The sequence below is a fragment of the Eschrichtius robustus genome, chromosome 18 (assembly GCF_028021215.1).
Source record: "Eschrichtius robustus isolate mEscRob2 chromosome 18, mEscRob2.pri, whole genome shotgun sequence".
NCBI classification, from domain to species: Eukaryota; Metazoa; Chordata; class Mammalia; order Artiodactyla; family Eschrichtiidae; genus Eschrichtius; species Eschrichtius robustus.
The window spans coordinates 19,049,377-19,069,292 of NC_090841.1; the positions used below are offsets into that span (position 1 = coordinate 19,049,377).

At 40.3% G+C, this 19,916-nt stretch overlaps 1 protein-coding gene across 7 annotated transcripts in view; it reads right to left on the bottom strand.

Moving 5' to 3' along the window:
* Positions 1-15,807: 15,807 nt before the first annotated feature.
* FNDC3A (fibronectin type III domain containing 3A) overlaps positions 15,808-19,916 on the bottom strand; it is a 189,280-nt gene continuing 185,171 nt past the window's right edge. For all 7 annotated transcript variants that reach the window (XM_068527049.1, XM_068527047.1, XM_068527048.1 and 4 more), the window contains one exon: positions 15,808-18,268. In XM_068527049.1, coding sequence (XP_068383150.1) covers positions 17,954-18,268 — 315 coding nt within the window. In that variant the 3' untranslated portion in view covers positions 15,808-17,953. The remainder of the gene's footprint in view (positions 18,269-19,916) is intronic.

The following is a 19,916-nucleotide window of genomic DNA, read 5'->3' on the forward strand; positions in this document are numbered from 1 at the left end:
CAGCTCGGATTCCAGAAACCAGATTTTGTGGACAAATGGAAGGAAACGGAAGGTTGGTTTCTTTTTTTTAAATTGAAGTATAGTTGATTTACCATGTTGTGTTAGTTTCAAGTGTATAGCAAAGTGATTCAGTTATATATATATATTCTTTTTCAGATTCTTTTCCCTTATAGGTTATTACAAAATATTCAGTATAGTTCCCCATGCTATACAGTAGGTCCTTGTTGGTTATCTATTTTATATATATAGTAGTGTGTATATGTTACTCCCAAACTCCTAATTTTTCCCTCCCCCTGCTTTCCCCTTTGGTAACCATAAGTTTGTTTTCTATCTCTGCGGGTCTATTTCTGTTTTGTATATAAGTTCATCTGTATCATTATTTTTTAGATTCCACGTATAAGCATATCATTTGTCTTTGTCTGGCTTACTTAATTTAGTATGATAATCTCTAGGTCCATCCATGTTGCTTCAAATGGCAATATTTCATTCTTTTTTATGGCTGAGTAGTATTCCATTGTATATATGTACCACTTCTTTATCCATTCCTCTGTCAATGGACATTCAGGTTGCTTCCAATGTCTTGGCTATTGTAAATAGTGCTGCCATGAACACTGGGGTGCATGTATCTTTTCAAAATATGGTTTTCTCCGGATATATGCCCAGGAGTGGAATGTGGAGAAAAAAGGAACCCTCCTACACTGTTAGTGGGAATGTAAATTTGTGCAGCCACTATGGAAAACAGTATGGAGGTTCCTTAAAAAACTAAAAATACAGCTATCATATGATCCTGCAATCCCACTCCTGGGTATATATCCAGAGAAAACCATAATTTGAAAAGATACGGAAAGTTTGAAGGGGCATTAGGAATTGCATTACATCCATAAATGTCAGTGTACCTGTTGAAACTTGCAAAAACTCCATAGGTTTTATACTCTTTTCTCCATAGAAGAGCAGGATATGAGGCAGAGGTTGAAAAGTGAGTGTGTACAGCTGTTGACCCACATCTCATAACACTCTGAGCCAACCTCCTAGAGTTGGGAAATTTCACGTGGAGTTCCAGATTTCCAGCTTGTCTTGCAAAAGGGGAAGATCTGCTCTGGTCCCGCACTGCCCACAGGCCATGGAATCCAGGCTGAGTAGCAGCTGCCCCCTGTGGACAGGCCCCCTTGTGCCTGCTGCCCGCAGTCCTCCTCGCTTGCGCAGGGGCGGTTTGGCCTTCACGCCCAGCCCCTGCTTCCTTGGCATGACCTGCTGGCACCTCTAGACTCCAGGTGCTAGCAAGCGGCATCTTATTTAATCCAATGGCGAGATGGCAAAGCTGGCCTTGGTGGGGGAGCCTCTGACAGAGAAGACCAGGGGCCAGCTGTGGCCAGACCTCACCTCCAGGACCTGACGGATGCATGGAGCCGGGGCCTCAGGCTTTCCCAGGTTTCTCTTTGCACAGCAGGGACACGGCAGGGCAAATTCAAGGCAAGACTCTGGGGGCCTATTGCTCTGCAGCTGTTGCTTTAGCAGTTTCCTCTTGGTCTCCGTTTCTCCTAAGAGGGAGACAGGCTCACCACGGCCACGATGATCAAGGTGGGTGGGAGAGAGGGAGCAAGTCCCTGTGAGGGGTGGATGGGAAGAGGGTATATGACCTGCAAAGACCCAGTCTGTGGTCAAGAATGACCGTCCTCCTCCCACAATACAGCAGCTCACCTGGGCCCAGCTTAGGCTCCCCTCACATGCCCTCTCTGCTGTGACGGAGTCATTGGCATCTTCCACTGACTTCCACAGCCATCAGCCACAGGGACACAGCTGTCTCACAGCTGTGGAGCCGCCACTGCTTGAAGTGTGGTGCCGCCCTCCAAATTAAGGAGAGGGGGAGATGTAAGCCACACGTCTCACTGCTCTGTAGTAGCAGAGATCCCAACATGTTCAGAAAGATGAAAATAAAAATAAGGGACACTCTAACTGTTGTTTATGATGCAGCTGACTTGAAGTGCACATCTGGAAACACCTCCCAGTACTCCCCCTGAGTCATCTGCTCCCACCTCCCTCCTTTCAAGTTTAAAAAAACACCATCTGCCCTTCAGACCTCAGGAGAGCCCTATCGGAGCACCACAGTGGCCGTGGACATACAATAAGGAATACTTGCATAAAGTAACAAGGAGAGTTTTCTGGGCAACCCTCACCCCAATATCCATCTTCTAGGTGGACAGAGTTTTTATCATTGATTATTTTTTACCTCCTAAGGGGGCCCCATAGGTGTATCTTTCTGTCTCAGGAACTAGGAATATGAGTGTTCTCACTGCATTTCTGGGGAATGGAATGGAGATAGGAGGAAGCTTGTCCTTGGGGAATCCCTGAATCTTCCGTGCAGCGGTCAGTGTGGGGATTTTCCTCAGGGAACCCTGAACGGAGAGATGAAGAGTGTGGATGCTGAAGTCCTCCCAGGGGGCGCGGTCTACCGCTTAGTATGTGAACTTGGACAAGTTACTTAATGTCTCTGAGCCTCCCACTCCTCATCTGTAACTAGAGGTGCTAATACCAGGACCCACCTCACTGGATTGTTCCAGCAAGAAAACATAAAGTCCTTAGCTCGGCGACCGGCACATAGTGAGCTCTCTGTAACTATTAGTTCTTCTTATTAATCATAATAATAACAAAAGAATGAGGCTGTCCTTGGGTCCAAACTAGCCCGCATCTAGTTCTTTCTCTGGCCAAATCTTGTGCTTTCTGGCCCCTATGCCTTCACTCCTGCCTTCGCTCCATCTCTCTGTCTCAAGAGCCCATCCCGGTTGCCCTTTAAGGGCACCGAAAATGTCATCCTTTCCAGGTCAAGTTTCCCCAGCTCCTCATCTGGATGCAAGTGTCATCTTTGATGCTCCTGGAGCCCTTGTTACCTCCTGACACCCCTGACATGTAGGGTTGAGGCATCACTGAGCAGACCCTTGCCTCTCACCTTCACCTCCCTAGGGAGCTGCCCCTAGGCTGCAGCCTCTTGCACCTGCACAGGTGCCTGGGGCTGGGCCACAGTACCACCTGGTCCTCATGTGGAGGGCAGGGTCAGCCTGGAGGAGAGGAGAGGTTCTTCGGCCCAACTGTAATAGGGAATAACCTTTGTATTCTATTACAAGGTAATCACTAAAGAGACCTTGCCTATAAGCTTAAATTATACATAATGGCCCATCTCTGGGAGCCCTGCCTCCCACGTAATGAGCATTAAGCTAAAACACCTTTGCTGAGCTCCCAGGAAGCATCCTGACCAGGCCCACCTGTGAATGACTGCAGGGAGGAAGAAATTAACACATCCCCTCTGGAGGCTGATGGGGACCCGGAAGTGTTTGACTTTACTCCCTCCCCTTTTAGTAAAAAAGAAGCTTGAGTTCTAACTCAGGCAAGATGGTTCACCGTCTTGGTCTGCTGGCGCTCTGAATAAAGTTGCTCAATCTATTGGCCTTTTGTGTGGCGAGCAGTGCCAGCTTGGACTTGGTGACGAACTTTGGTGCAGCCAGCCCCGAGCCTTGCTGCTCGTGGCTCCCAGCCCGCTTTGGGGGAACGTCCGGGTAAGGCCCTAGCAGCTGCCGGGACCACTCGTCTTGAGGATCTTCCCTGCAAAACTCCCCAGAGCGGCCCTGGCTGCCCCCGTGCTTGGCAGTTGGAGCAAGGAATCGACGTTTGGGAGCCGACGGGCTCCTTACAGTAGGGTAAGTCGCTCCGGCGTGTACAGCCGGGAACTTTATTTCTGCTCCGTTTGGGGCTTTTTCTCCAGAATAAGCCAATTTGTTTTGTATTTGAGTGGGGTAACCTGCTGGAGAGAGGAAAGAGTTGTTGGACCTTTGCCTGATTTGTGAACCGGTTCATTTGTTTCTTTGGACGCCATCATTTGTGTGTGCAGTTTGTTTGTCTTGAATTTCTGTCTTTAAAAATGGGAAATGTTTCAACTCTCCCAAAAGAAAGTCCTCTGAGGTGCATTTTGGATAAGTGATCTGATTACAGCTGTGAACCCCTGGGTGAAAGGAAGATGATATTTTATTGAAACAATGTGTAGCCACAGTACCTGTTAGGATCTCCACAAGGGGTTTAGGCAGGGTTATCTTGGGGCCCTGTGCACCATGTACTGCTGTCCTTGTTGTGTTAATTATGTAATTTAGGGTCTCCTGTGTCATTGGTATATGTAAAACCCCAAGACCAAACTTGAGAGTTTATTTAGGATTTTCTGTTTGTCCTTTGGGTTTTTTGTTTCATTTTGTTTGATACTCTTCCTCCATTTACAGTCAAATCAGTTTTGTGATATTTACAACTTTTTTACTAATGTCAAATGGAGGAAAGGAACAGAAATAAAACAAAACCTGTCTGTTCTTGTCCAAGAGTGGGACATTCCCAGGAAGAAGAAAGATTCTACTTGGTTCCTAAAATCACCAAAAGCTACAAATAGAAATAGAAGTGTCTTTTCCATAAATATTAGTAAAAAAGGGTTTAGCCATCTAGACAGATGACCTTGATTTGTCCCATCTGCCAGAAACCCAATTTGAATCGAACCTCTTTTGTAACTGATGGGTTTTACCTGATCAGATTGTTGTACCTGATTCATGGCTGAAATTTTGGAATGGGAACTCTGAGGTCCCTGTGTTTGTGTGTTTGTACATGTTATAGATGTATGGCATTGTCAAAATTAATTTGTAAAAGAGCTCTAATTAATTGGCTTAAAGGAGATTAAGCATTTAAATAAATACTCAGATATAAAAATCTGGCCAGAATGAATTTTGGGTTCACATGACCTGGGAAATATTCAGTATTGAATTAATATCTCGTATTAAAGTTAGCTTAAGCTTGTTGGTTTGATTAATATAGACATGTTTTTAGAGTCATCAACATTAAGTATAATACTTTTATTGTACCTAGGTTTACTAGAAATCAAATGACATTATTTCTATTGCAAAGTTTGTCAGCAAGAAAAATAACCATATGACAAAGCTTTTAAGTAAATAAAATAGAGATAAATGAGGTAAGAGTTTTAGGTAAACTCTATAGGAATAATTATATTTTGGGAATGTCTATCTAAAATAGTCTCTCCAGATTTCTGTAACTTGAAACTAAACTAAGTTAAATGAAGAGAATTCATTGAATATCTGGGTCATTTCAAATAGGATAAAATATTAGAACATTAATTGCTGGGCAGGTCTAAGTTTACCTACCTTTGCCTTCTTAGGAGAGGAAAACTAGAGTGTAAGTTTGTCAGTCAGGAAATGCTGTTACAACACACAGTTTACAATTACTTGCTTCTTGGTTTTTTACTAGAGGTGAAGGTTTTAAGGTTAAGAATTATAAGGTAAAATTTCAATATGCAAAGATGTAGGATGTGTGTTTTCAGCAAAGAAGGTATGAGGAATGAAAATGCATTTTATTAAAGGGAAGAAGGTGGTTTTGTCCTAGAGCTGGTTGTTTATGAATGGAAAAGAAAGTGAGGGACAGATTAATATGGGTACAGAAAAATTGTGGAAGGTTTGTGGAGGAGGAACAGCGAAAGAGTTTTGTGCATGGTCAGGATTGGCTAAGATACGATTGAACTTAATTAAGAAAATGAATTTTAAAGGTAAAGTGGTACTAAACCTGAATTTGGTTCTCTAAGAGGACAAAGGTTTCTTAAAATACCAGACTACTTTGGGTAATTGTGAGTTTCTTTCTTTTTTTTTTTTAATTGTTTGTTTGTTTGTTTATTTATTTATTTATTTATTTATGGCTGTGTTGGGTCTTTGTTGCTACATGCGGGCTTTCTCTAGTTGCGGTGAGCGGGGCTACTCTTCCTTGCGGTGAGCGGGCTTCTCATTGTGGTGGCCTCTCTTGTTGTGGAGCATGGACTCTAGGTGCACGGGCTTCACTAGTTGTGGCATGCGGGCTCAGTAGTTGTAGCTCGCGAACTCTAGAGTGCAGGCTCAGTAGTTGTGGCACATGGGCTTAGTTGCTCCGCGGCATGTGGGATCTTCCCAGACCAGGGCTCAAACCCGTGTCCCCTGCATTAGCAGGTGGATTCTAAACCACTGCGCCACCAGGGAAGTCCCGTGAGTTTCTTTAAGTGATCTGTATTTACCATTGAGATCTTTTATTATCACTGGTTAAAATTTTTTGATATTTTTGACAAAATTCCCCAAAATCAAATTCTAAATGAAGTTCATTTGACCTCTAGCTAACTTTGAGGTTTTCCAAAGGGTCCCTGGAACACCTCAAATTATTTTCTCCATCTCAGAGAGAGGAATATCAAAATAATTAGGCTTATTTAGTATGTTGAACTACATGGGAAGCACTGTCAAATAAGTGGTGATAAAACTTCTTAGATTGTATCATATGGGTAAATGTTATTAATATACACATTTTAGAAATTACATGAAATTCCTAAAATTCTGGTATATTCTGGAAAATGATAATCAGTCATAATTTTAGTAGTTACCTTAAATCATTGTGTATCACAGCAGTAAACAAGTTTCTTTTCAACTGCATTGTAATCCCTGTTGGTTGATGCTGAAGTAAAAAGGCATCCTTTTAATGGTTAGAAATGATCAATTGCTATTTATGGTTTTACAGTGGCTTTTGAATGACTTTATAGCTATTTTGTGAAGAAGCGGGGTTTCATCAGCTTCAAAGAGTTGTACATAAAGAAAGGATTGACTAGAGATTCTAAGGAATATTTGTTGCCTCTGTTCAGCAAGAAGTAGCCAGAGCCGTTTATATCCCTTTTCCCACAAGATTCTGGAATGGACATTGATAGTGGGGAATTTTAATAGGGAAGAAACTTTGTATTCAATTACAAGTTAATCACTAAAGGGATGTTGCCTATAAGCTTAAATTATTCATAATGGCCCATCTCTGGGAGCCCTGACTCCCAGGTAGTGAGCATTAAACGTAAAGACCTTTGCTTAGCTCACAGGAAACATCCAGACCTGGCCCACCTGTGAAGACTACAGGAAGGAAGAAATGAACACATCCTCTCCAGAGGCTGACTGGAACCAGGAAATGTTTCACTTTACTCCCTCCCTTTTTACTATAAAATAAACCTTAATCCTAACACAGGCAAGATGCTTCTTTGGGACCCAAGTCCACCATCCTCGTGGCCTGCTGGCTTTCCAGCTAAAGTCGCTCTTCCTTGTCCCAACAACTCTTGATTTATTGGCCTGTCGTGCAGCGAGCAGTACAAGCTTGGACTCTGTAACAGAACCAACAGCCTAACACGCCACGCGTCTGTTTCTTTTTTTTTTTTTAACATCTTTATTGGAGTATAATTGCTTTACAATGGTGTGTTAGTTTCTACTTGATAACAAAGTGAATCAGTTGTACATATACATATGTTCCCATATCTCTTCCCTCTTGCGTCTCCCTCCCTCCCACCCTCCCTATCCCACCCCTCTAGGTGGTCACAAAGCACCGAGCTGATCTCCCTGTGCTATGAGGCTGCTTCCCACTAGCTATCTATTTTACGTTTGGTAGTGTATATATGTCCATGCCACTCTCTCACTCTGTCACACCTTACCCCTCCCCCTCCCCATATCCTCAAGTCCATTCTCTAGTAGGTCTGTGTCTTTATTCCCGTCTTGCCACTAGGTTCTTCATGACCTTTTTTTTTTTTCTTAGATTCCATATATATGTGTTAGCATACTGTATTTTTCTCTTTCTGACTTACTTCACTCTGTATGACAGACTCTAACTCCATCCACCTCACTACAAATACCTCCATTTCATTTCTTTTCATGGATGAGTAATATTCCACTGCACACATGCGCCACATCTTCTCCATCCATTCATCCGATGATGGACACTTAGGATGCTTCCATGTCCTGGCTATTGCAAATAGAGCTGCAATGAACATTTTGGTACATGACTCTTCTTGAATTATGGTTTTCTCAGGGTATATGCCCAGTAGTGGGATTGCTGGGTCATATGGTAGTTCTATTTTTAGTCTTTTAAGGAACCTCCATACTGTTCTCCATAGTGGCTGTATCAATTTACATTCCCACCAACAGTGCAAGAGTGTTCCCTTTTCTCCACACCCTCTCCAGCACCTATTGTTTCTAGCTTTTTTGATGATGGTCATTCTGACTGGTGTGAGATGATATCTCATTGTAGTTTTGATTTGCATTTCTCTGATGATTAATGATGTTGAGCATCCTTTCATGTGTATGTTGGCAATCTGTATATCTTCTTTGGAGAAATGTCTGTTTAGGTCTTCTGCCCATTTTTGGATTGGGTTGTTTGTTTTTCTGTTATTGAGCTGCATGAGCTGCTTGTAAATCTTGGAGATTAATCCTTTGTCAGTTGCTTCATTTGCAAATATTTTCTCCCATTCTGAGGGTTGTCTTTTGGTCTTGTTTATGGCTTCCTTTGCTGTGCAAAAGCTTTTAAGTTTCATTAGGTCCCATTTATTTAGTTGTGTTTTTATTTCCATTTCTCTAGGAGGTGGGTCAAAAAGGATCTTGCTGTGATTTATGTCATAGAGTGTTCTGCCTATGTTTTCCTCTAAGAGTTTGATGGTGTCTGGCCTTACATTTATGTCTTTAATCCATTTTGAGTTTATTTTTCTGTATGGTGTTAGGGAGTGTTCTAATTTCATTCTTTTACATGTACCTGTCCAGTTTTCCCAGCACCACTTATTGAAGAGGCTGTCTTTTCTCCAGTCTATATACTTGCCTCCTTTATCAAAGATAAGGTGACCATATGTGTGTGGGTTTATCTCTGGGCTTTCTATCCTGTTCCATTGATCTATGTTTCTGTTTTTGTGCCAGTACCAAACTGTCTTGATTACTGTAGCTTTGTAATATAGTCTGAAGTCAGGGAGCCTGATTCCTCCAGCTCCATTTTTCGTTCTCAAGATTGCTTTGGCTATTCGGGGTCTTTTGTGTTTCCATACAAATTGTGAAATTTTTTGTTCTAGTTCTGTGAAAAACACCAGTGGTAGTTTGATAGGGATTGCATTGAATCTGTAGATTGCTTTGGGTAGTAGAGTCATTTTCACAATATTGATTCTTCCAATGCAAGAACATGGTATATCTCTCCATCTATTTGTATCATCTTTAATTTCTTTCATCAGTGTCTTATAATTTTCTGCATAGAGGTCTTTTGTCTCCTTAGGTAGGTTTATTCCTAGATATTTTATTCTTTTTGTTGCAGTGGTAAATGGGAGTGTTTTCTTAATTTCACTTTCAGATTTTTCATCATTAGTGTATAGGAATGCCAGAGATTTCTGTGCATTAATTTTGTATCCTGCTACTTTACCAAATTCATTGATTAGCTCTAGTAGTTTTCTGGTAGCATCTTTAGGATTCCCTATGTATAGTATCATGTCATCTGCAAACAGTGACAGCTTTACTTCTTCTTTTCCGATTTGTATTCCTTTTATTTCTTTTTCTTCTCTGATTGCTGTGGCTAAAACTTCCAAAACTATGTTGAATAATAGTGGTGAGAGTGGGCAACCTTGTCTTGTTCCTGATCTTAGTGGAAATGGTTTCAGTTTTACACCATTGAGGACAATGTTGGCTGTGGGTTTGTCATATGTGGCTTTTATTATGTTGAGGAAAGTTCCCTCTATTCCTACTTTCTGCAGGGCTTTTATCATGAATGGGTGTTGAATTTTGTCAAAAGCTTTTCTGCATCTATGGAGATGATCATATGGTTTTTCTCCTTCAATTTGTTAATATGGTGTATCACATTGATTGATTTGCGTATATTGAAGAATCCTTGCATTCCTGGAATAAACCCCACTTGATCATGGTGTATGATCCTTTTAATGTGCTGTTGAATTCTGTTTGCTAGTATTTTGTTGAGGATTTTTGCATCTATGTTCATCAGTGATATTGGCCTGTAGTTTTCTTTCTTTGTGACATCTTTGTCTGGTTTTGGTATCAGGGTGATGGTGGCCTCGTAGAATGAGTTGGGGAGTGTTCCTCCCTCTGCAATATTTTGGAAGAGTTTGAGAAGGATAGGTGTTAGCTCTTCTCTAACACAACCCCACCCATTAGCAGAGAGGCTGCCTAAAATCATAATAAGGCCACAGACACCCCAAAACACACCACCAGATGTGGACCTGCCCACCAGAAAGACAAGATCCAGCCTCATCCACCAGAACACAGGCACTAGTCCCCTCCACCAGGAAGCCTACACAACCCACTGGACCAACCTTAGCCACTGGGGACAGACACCAAAAACAACAGGAACTACGAACCTGCAGCCTGCAAAAAGGAGACCCCAAACACAGTAGGATAAGCAAAATGAGAAGACAGAAAAACACGCAGCAGATGAAGGAGCAAGGTAAAAACCCACCAGACCAAACAAATGAAGAGGAAATAGGCATCTGTTTCTTGCTTCCCAAGAGTCTGCCTCGCGTCTGGGGGACGGTCCAGAGCAGTCTTCTCTCTTTGATGGCTCACTCTTCCACCATTTCAAAGACTGCTTTGATCACACGGCCTCTCTGTAAGAGCAGATGCTCCCATAATCTCTGAGGCAGGGGAAGAGACTAAATGGAAAGTAGAAGCTTTAAACTGTTGTCTCTGGGCTCCAAACTCTCCCTTCTTGGATTCTGCGAACTGCTTTTGCCCATCGTTGGGCTTGTCAGTGGGGCTGCTAGAGGGGAGGGGAGGGGAAAAGGCACTGGCTCCTTCCTGTCTGCTCATCCCACGGTGGCCCCGTGCCCTCCCAGCAGCATGGGCTCCAGTCTCCAGCTTCTCTGGGCACAAACAGAAGCCCTACCATCAGCAGCCAGGCAGCATCCACTTCTCAGGGGTCTTAGTCCTGGTGCCCGGGGCTCCTCCTCCAGCCTTTTAGGCTTGAAACCCTTAACATCTATCCTTTGCTCCCAACTCCCAAAGTGGCAGATTTTAAATACGGCTCTTACCTCAGTGCCACCTGCTTGCTTTTTCAGTCTTGTAACACTTGTTAACCAAATGCCCAATGTTAAATGATCCGTGTTAAATACCTAGTGTGGCATCTGTTTTCCTGATTGAACCCTAACGAGTACAGGGGTGAATGTCTTTTCTGCTCACATTTCACTGGCTGAAAGTCACCTGGCCAGTCCCAACTTCAGTGTTATGGGGGCGGGTGTGTGGGGAGTGCCCTGAAGGAGAACCAATATTTGGTCAAGAACCATGTATTTTAGAATTTGAATTATGTGTTCCAGTCACTATTGCTGTATAAAAAAATTTCTGACTCCTTTGTGGCTTCAAACAACCATTTTATTGTGCCAGTTCTGCAGATCAGGAATTGAGGGATGGCTTGTCTCTACCCCATGATGACTGGGGCCTCAGCTGTAAAGCCCCAAAGGCTGGGAGACAGTTGGGGGCTGGCATCATCTGAAAGCTCATTCACTCACTGGCCTGGGCCCAGGAGATGTGAGGACTAGGGCACCTGACCAGGGAGCCTGCAGCCTTCTGCACTTCGTCATTTAATGATATATCTTGGCCTTCTTTCCAGATTAGTAAATAGAAGGCTACTGTAATCTTTTTGCTATAGCTGCATAGTATTCCGTTGTATTGGGTGTACAATTTATTTACCCAGTCTCCCATTTTTGCTCATTTAGGTCATTTCCAGTCTTTTGCTGTTACAGACATGTCTGCAATGAATAGTGTTGTCTAATGTGTCACATGTGGGTGTAGATGAATATTTGTCAGTGAATTTGCCTGCTCAAAGAGTATAAACAATATGTAATTTCCCTTCATAGGGACTGTACAGCTTAAGCTACACCGGCGATGTCTTGTTTTTCTATACTTACCAATATAGTGTGTAATTGAAGTTTTGCATTTTTGCCAATGAGAGTGAAAATGGTTTTTCTGTGTTTTTATTTTGTGTTCCTTTTGTGGGTGAGATTGAGCATCTTGTCGTATGTTTGAGTTCTTTGTATTTCCTTTTATGTGAACTGCCTCTTTTTATATTGGGTTATTAATCCTTTCATCTCCATATTTCAGAACTTACTACATTTTCCTATGTTAGAGAGACTAGATTAGCCCTTTTCTGGGATATGTGCGCAAATATTTTTTCCTGGTTTGCTATTTGCTTTAACTTTTTTTTCATACTGCTATGCAGAAGTCTTTATTTTTATGGCATTTAAATGATCAGCCTTTTTGTGACTTTTGTATCTTGAGGCACAAAAGGCCACCACCACTGCAAGATTATAAAGGAATTCTCCCACATCTTCTCTTTTATTTGGTTTCATTGTTTACATTTAAATTCATTTGGCATTCATCCTGGTGTAAGGTGTGAGATACGGATCCAACTTTAATTTTTAGGTTGCTACCCAGTTGTACCAATATCATTTATTGACTTGTTCATTTTTACTCCATTGACTTGAGGTGTCAGCTTTATCAAGTATTAAATTCTTCTATGTACTTGGGACTACGGGCTTTCTATTCTGTCCTTTAATTTTTTTGTGCTGGTATTATCAGTTATTAAATCTTTATAATTTAGTGCAGCTAATCCCCTCTCATTGCTCTTTTTCAGGGTCTTTCTATTTTTATTTTCCCAAATGAATGGCAGTATTTTACTCATTTATTTACAGTGGATTTATAGTATCTTTTAAAATTTGGTGTCCTGTAAAAAAAAAATTGTTAATGATATTGTCATAAACTGCGTGTGCTCTTTCTAGAATAACGTGTACTCTCTGGACCCTTTGTAGTTTTACACTCTTCACCCCTCTGAGGTCATTTTGAGCCAGATTTACAATGAATAGATTCCAAGTTTTTCATAGCATGACTGGATACTAGAGTTCATGCTGGTTTTAATGGTCTGAATCAAAATTTAGAGAATCACAAATTAATTCCATTAGTATTAGTACTTGAGCATTAATACATGAATTTTCCTCAAATGCTTTTTAGGTTGCTTTTCAGAATATAGGCTGTGAGGAAAAAGGTCTTATATTACTGTATATGAACATTTCTCACTACACAGCTGCTGTCGTTGGTAAACTGAAACTGTAAAACATAATTTCCTCCCCAAGACCACTGGGTCATCTTAGAAACATTAAGAGTCAGAGAAAGCTGATAACTTAGGCTTGGGCAGGCCAAATCATTTAATAGCTATCAATGACATCCATAAAGATTCAGTTGTACCAGGCACAACCCACCCACTCAGAGGAGTAGGAACACCCAAGGAGGTCTGGGAAGTCTGAAAAGGAAGTGAGAAGTTGGTCTGTGTCCTTAGAAACATGGACTTAAGTGAATTTATTTTATTGACTCAATGTCCAGGAGTCTCTAGTCGTGTGCTTTCTGTATATCAGTCTTTAGGAATGTCTTATAATCCCTTCTAGAAACTGAGGTGAAAAATTCACAGAAAACCAGCCATCTTAAAGTGAGCGTTTCCATGGCTTTTAGTACATTCACAACGTTGTGCAACACCCACCTACGTCTGTCAAGTTCCAAAACATTTCCCAAATAAAACCCCATACCCATTACGCAGTTTTTCCCCATTTCTCCCTCCTTCCAGCCCCTGGCAACTACTAACCTATCCTTATGGATTTACTTAGTCTTGATATTTCCTATGAATGCAATCACACAGTATGTGACCTGCTGTGTCTAGTTTCGTTCACTTAGCATGTTTTTGAGCTTCATCCACATTGTAGCTATATTCCCTTTTTGGACAAGTTAGCTTGTCTCATTTGTGGATGAATGAGTATTTAAGAGAATGGGTTATTCCTAGGGCAGGGTGGAGGCTCAAAATGGGAATCAATGTAGCAAAGGATGAAATTCTAGAGGAAAGAAATTAGGGCTTCATGTTTAATCTGTCTGATACGCTTGTACCAGATTCTCCTAGTCTGTTTTCCCTCTGTTCAATCCTTAGTGGGCTGTGGGCTGTTTTGGATGTGGGGAAGTGTTCAGCACAATGCCTGGCATACAGGAAGCTCTCAGTAAATGCTATCATAAATGCAATATTAAAGTCAACTATTATTTTGATTTCCTTTTTAGAATTCAGGACTTCTCTGGGAGACAGTAGAGGGTAGTGGTCAAATGTGGGAGCACTAGACCAATCACATGGGTTCAAACCTCAATCTCAGCTCTGTCACCTATTAGCCATGTGATCTTTGGCAGATGCTTGTTGCTCCGTGTTTCAGTTTATACTTAATAGAGCAATTAAGAGGATTATGAAATAACTAAGGTAAAGCCCTGAACACAACACCTAGCACACACTGAGTGGTCAGTAGATGCTATTATGATTTGAATGGTCATGTGGCTTTAAAACCTATCCAGTTTTGAAACTTTTCTCTTGGCAAATTTCCCATAGCATCCTGTCATATAAGATGAAAAATAGTCCTTATAGCATCTAAACACTTGAAGGCACCACTCCATACACTGTAGGTTTGCTGACCCCAACTATTAAAATCTTAGTTGTTCTGTCAACTTCCCCTTTAAGAGTGTAAGGGAGAAAATAACGAGTGAATAAAGGGATACTCTTGAGGGCATATAGATTATCCTAAAACTGTATATTCAAAAGGCGTTTAAAAAATACAAGGCACTATCATCACCTATGTTGATGGTAGGTGGTTAGATTGTAGGAAGACTGGTGTTAGGTTTTGGGGACCCATTTCCTCTTGCAGTCTGTTTGCCTAATTGAGCCACCATACACAAGGGCTCCTCCTGCAGAGAATCTGTTCATGATGATGATGGTAAGGTACTTGCATTGGAAACCAACCCACAAAATGCTCAAGTACAACATGTGATACTCCTATTTCCAATCTACAGGAAAAAAAGGTGATACGTTAAGTATCATATTGTTCTCAAGGCTGGATTCCAACTCAGTTGCTTCCGTGGAGTGATGCTCCTGCATCCAAAGTTTATCTCCTCTTCCCCAGCCTAACACTGTAAACTTTACAGTGGTGCCTGCATTTGCGGCAATTGGAGATCCACTTGGATTTTTTTTTAAATTTATTTATTTTATTTTTATTTTTGGCTGCTTTGGGTCTTCGTTGCTGCGTGTGGGCTTTCTCTAGTTGCGGCGAGCGGGGGGCGACTCTTCGTTGTGGTGCGTGGGCTTCTCATTGCGGTGGCTTCTCTTGTTGCGGAGCACGGGCTCTAGAGCACAGGCTCAGTGGTTGTGGCTCACGGGCTCTAGAGCACAGGCTCAGTAGTTCTGGCGCACGGGCTTAGTTGCTCCGTGGCATGTGGGATCTTCCCGGACCAGGGCTCGAACCTGTGTCCCCTGCATTGGCAGGCAGATTCTTAACCACTGTGCCACCAGGGAAGCCCCACTTGGATTTTAAAAAGCAATGTATCCCTGGATGAGGTCTGTGGGATGGAAATTTTAACGAGATAAGTGAGGAGGAATGTTGAATGTCCTGGTGCATGTGAGAACTTTCTGGTATGGTATCAAGTAGATGGGAACCTTGAACTTTCTGGTGGAGAGCAGACCTGGGGGCAGATTGCAGTGCCAGTAATAGGAAGGTTCTGGGCCCCTGTAGGTGGGAAAGAGAAGGTACTAAGAAGTAGGTAAAGAATGCAGGATACGTGAGGTGTGGTCCGATTTTCTTTCCAATGGGAAGTTTACCTCAGACCCATCCTTATTCATTAGATATCTTGTTTCCTTTACATATATATAAAAGAATACATATAATGTATAATGTACATATAATGTATACATATAATGCAACAGAATCAGGTCACTAGGATAAAACTTGACCTTCTTGAATATGGATCCTCTCATGTTAAAGGATTAAATATTTTGAGAAAACTGTTGTAAGCCAACTGCAAGGGGGGAGACCTTAACATTTTATTTTCCAAAAGAGGCAGCAAATAATGTTTATGAATACAATAAACACATCTCAAAAAAGAATTATACAACTTTTATTTTCCATGGATTTTAAAGATACTTTTGCTACACAGTTTATGTATTTTTATGAGATTATATTTTTTCATTTGTATGAAGTTCAACCTTATACAATTTCAAGGTGATACGTTTGGTAGTGTATCTATAATCTTTAAAAAGTTTTTAGAGTTTTTGGAATGTACAGTATATGAGGTAAAATCAAGATTACATTAAAAATTGTTTCTCCTCTGCACTAATTTTGCAGTGAGGCTCAAGTGGCAAGTACACTATTAAATGACATTTACTATCAAAAATAGGAGTTCATTTGAGTTACTATGAAAAACATAAGCCACTGCAACTGCCACAGTGGCACATTTTACCATTTTAGACATTCAACTATATAGAAATCTCTGGGCTATTACACTCAAACTCATTTGTACTGCCAAATGTGGCACTTTTAAGAAGTTTCTAGAAAACAATCTGAATCACTGTTTTGGGGGAAGTTAGCCTACACATAAGAGATTAAATTTAAATAAAATGTAAACATACAGTATTTTATAGTGACAGATCATTCTTACCACTTGGGAAGGGCAAGTTTATCCATTTCTTTTTTGAACAAAGGTTAATGTTTTTTCTACAGCACAGATCATTTGACATAAAACAATTACAATACATGCTCATTCTAATATAAGAAATTCTTCAGAGATCTTCAAAGCACAAAACATACGTCCTTTTTTTCAAAGACTGACAGAAGTGCTTAGTAATCACTAAACTGCTAACCTCAGCAACTAAAAATTAGTGACTCACTATCCTAAAATTCAAATAATAAATTAAAAAGGCTAGTTACAGGTGTTTCACAGATAACAGATGTGATAAAACAAGAATTTTAGATAGTTTCATTACAAACTATTATTACTGGCAGTCATGGACATCTATGCAAGATGTACAATGTGATACTTGACAAAATTCAATCTGATCACCCAATAACTCACAAATGCAAGCTCACAAAACATTAACGAATTATGTAATTGCAAAGTGCTCTAATGCAACATTAACCACATGCAATCAACAACTGGAACAGTATCCAAACAGACATTACATTAAACATTAGTTTTTCAAGAAAGCAAGCAGCTTGAAGTTTACTGGTGCAAATTAATTTTGTCTTCGGATTTGGTGCCCCAAACAAAAGGTTAGGTTTGATGATGAATTCTGATGGTGATGGCAGTAGTTATGGGAGAAGCAGCAAAACTTATGGGAGTTCTTCAAAATTAGCCTGTACCAGATAGATGGAGTGAGAGTGTGTGTGTGTATATGTATATATATCTATTTCCACACTTGGTATATATAAAGCCATATATGTACGTGCATGTCCTTATACACACACATATAGTTCAAAGGCTCACAAAACCAAATTAAATAGGTTTGAAATTCAGAATTATGATTACTTTTAAAAAGTATGTAAAAGCCCTCTGTTCTTTTCCATGTTCTCAAGACCTGAAGATGGGTTTTTGAGTAAACATTAAAATACTTTTAGGCCAAGTAAACTGTCTGTGCTTTCTTTAAGTGACTTATCTGTGAATTCATGAATATATACTTATAATGAAGAACTCCACATTTATCAAACAAGAAGCTTTTTTCCATGCATATTCTTTCATCCAGTTTTTGTCTGCTAAGCCCCTCCAGTTATTCATCATAATCCCACTTACCAAATTAAGACAAATGAGGAGGTAGAAATATAGCACTAGATTGCTTTCACAGCATCATACTTTAACATTTTTATATAGCATGTTAGTGTAAATTTTAATCATTCTGAATTTTTCACTAGGTAATAATTAAAACAAACAGATCAGGTTGTCACTGTTACACTCATGCTGACTGGTCAAAGTATCAATTATATATTGTTGCCTCTCAGAAAGTTTGTTTCACAAGAAGGCATGTCAAAAAAAGAAGAAGGAAAAGGAAAGAAAAAGAAAAAGAGCCCCAACCGAACAAAAAACCGAAACGTGCTATTTCTGTGGCTTGCATTCTAATAAGGTGCCAGCCTCTACCTAACAAAATAAGCATTAAAAATGGCAAAAATGATGTACTATAGTCTCGTTGCCAGTGCTAAATGTCACTGTTTTTGTAAAAGCAATACAGAAATAATTTTAGTACACGACAAAATAAAATGTAATACAATATTAAAAATAAAGTTATATTTTCACTTGATTACAAAGTACTGAATGATAAAGGCAATCAAAATGGAAAAGAAAGCAAACAGCACAAGGATGACGGCTGCACACTGCTCGTCACTGAGTGCCCGCCGGGTCCTCGTGCTTTCCACAGTGTCTCTGTTGGTGCTGGCTGGTGGTTCAGTCCTCTGAGAGATGAAGAGCACTGTTGTGCTGTAGGGGCCTACGAGGTCCTGATGCCCCACAGGGTCTTGGCACTGGCGAATGGCACACACACGGAAACGATATTCACAGTTCAGCTGAAGGCTTGAATACCGGAATGAAGAGTCAGGCCCTTTGTAAATCTGATAGTAAGACATTAGAAAAAGAATTATATGGGAAGGCTGGGTAGAAAATCTATGTTAAAACTGGCTAGTTTTAGAATTATTTTTGACATGGAAGCTAGTGAGTGCCACTGCTTGTATCTTTTAAATGACATTTAAAAAATACCTATCCATTAAAGAACTCAACTGTTTGCTGTATAATGGCTGGAGAAATCTGTAAAGTAAGGATGTGATATCTACCCTCACAGAGCTTACAGACCAGCTGAAGAGTGAAGATGTGTCCCCAGAATAGCTAGAGAACAAGCAAAATCAGTCCACGGGCATTTCTCTGGTTTCACCAAATGTAAGAAGTCAAACTTCTGTGAAATCATTCCATGAAAGGAGGAACAGTGTCTAACCTTGCTCTCCCATGATATCTTTGTATAACTGGTTTCTGTAAAGTTTCAAACAGATCTGCTAAATGAAACAATAAGTGAAAAAGGAGAGCTCTCTATAGGTGTCTATGGCAAATCATTTTATAAACTTTAAAAGGAGAGATCACTTAGAATCCAAGAATGGGATTTTAAAACCCAACTCCTCTGCTCATCCCTTAGAAGGGAAATAACAAGAATGGAATTCCATAGAGTTTTAGGATATGTATTCTATATCCATAGATTTTTAGGATATGTATTCCATAGATTGAGAGGATATGTATTGGAACTGGGTCCAAGCTCTGCTCTACCACTGCACACTCCTCCAGGGCATAATAGTAGTTATCTTGTATGGTAATTACGAGAATGAAATAAACTAATACTTGTTAAAGCACTTCTTAGCACAGTGCCCAGCATATAGCGAGTGCTCAATATATGGAAGCTATCACTTCCACTACTGCACCCCTTCACTCATTCTCTAAATGAAAAGACCAAGACTCATAGTGATTTCCCAGTTGAGTTTCCCCAGCTAGTTGGTGGGGTATATAAGAGATCAACCAAAACCTGTGGGCTAGCATTCCCTCAAGCAATTTTAGTAGCCTCAATTGTATCTGTGTTGTGAATCTACATTTTTACATACTGGTTTGCTTCCAAAGGAGAAAGGTAAGATCTTTCCCTCATTTTTGTGTCTCCAGAATCTAGCATATAATAGGTACTTAATGAAAGGCCACTATATTAGGACTGACTATGTATACATCAAAATGTATATCAGTAGATACTGAGAAGATATATAAATGAACTTCTATTGGAAAAGTAAGCTTTAAGACAAATCTTAAAAAAATGCTGAATATGAATTAGTTCTGAAGATGCATATGAGCATTTCAGGAAGTGAGAATGTAGAAATGATTTATGTCTCAGTGACAGTAAAAGGATGAACTTAAGTAAATCAGAAGACTGTATTAGAAAGCAGTGTGAAACAGTATACATACAATGAAGTCAGTTTAGTAAAAATAAAAAATACGTATTTGTCTTACGGGTATAATGGGTGATATTTATTTTCGTCTTTAAAATTTTCTTTACTTTCCATTTGTCTCCAAATGAGCGTGGTAATGTGATCAGGAAAAAAACCTCACCAAATGGCATGAGGGTGATAGGTGAAGAGATCTGACATTGAAAGGAGGAATATGTTAATCCACTAGTTGGAAATTTAAGTTTAATTCTACAGGGGCCACTGCAGTGTGTGATATTTAAACTGTTTA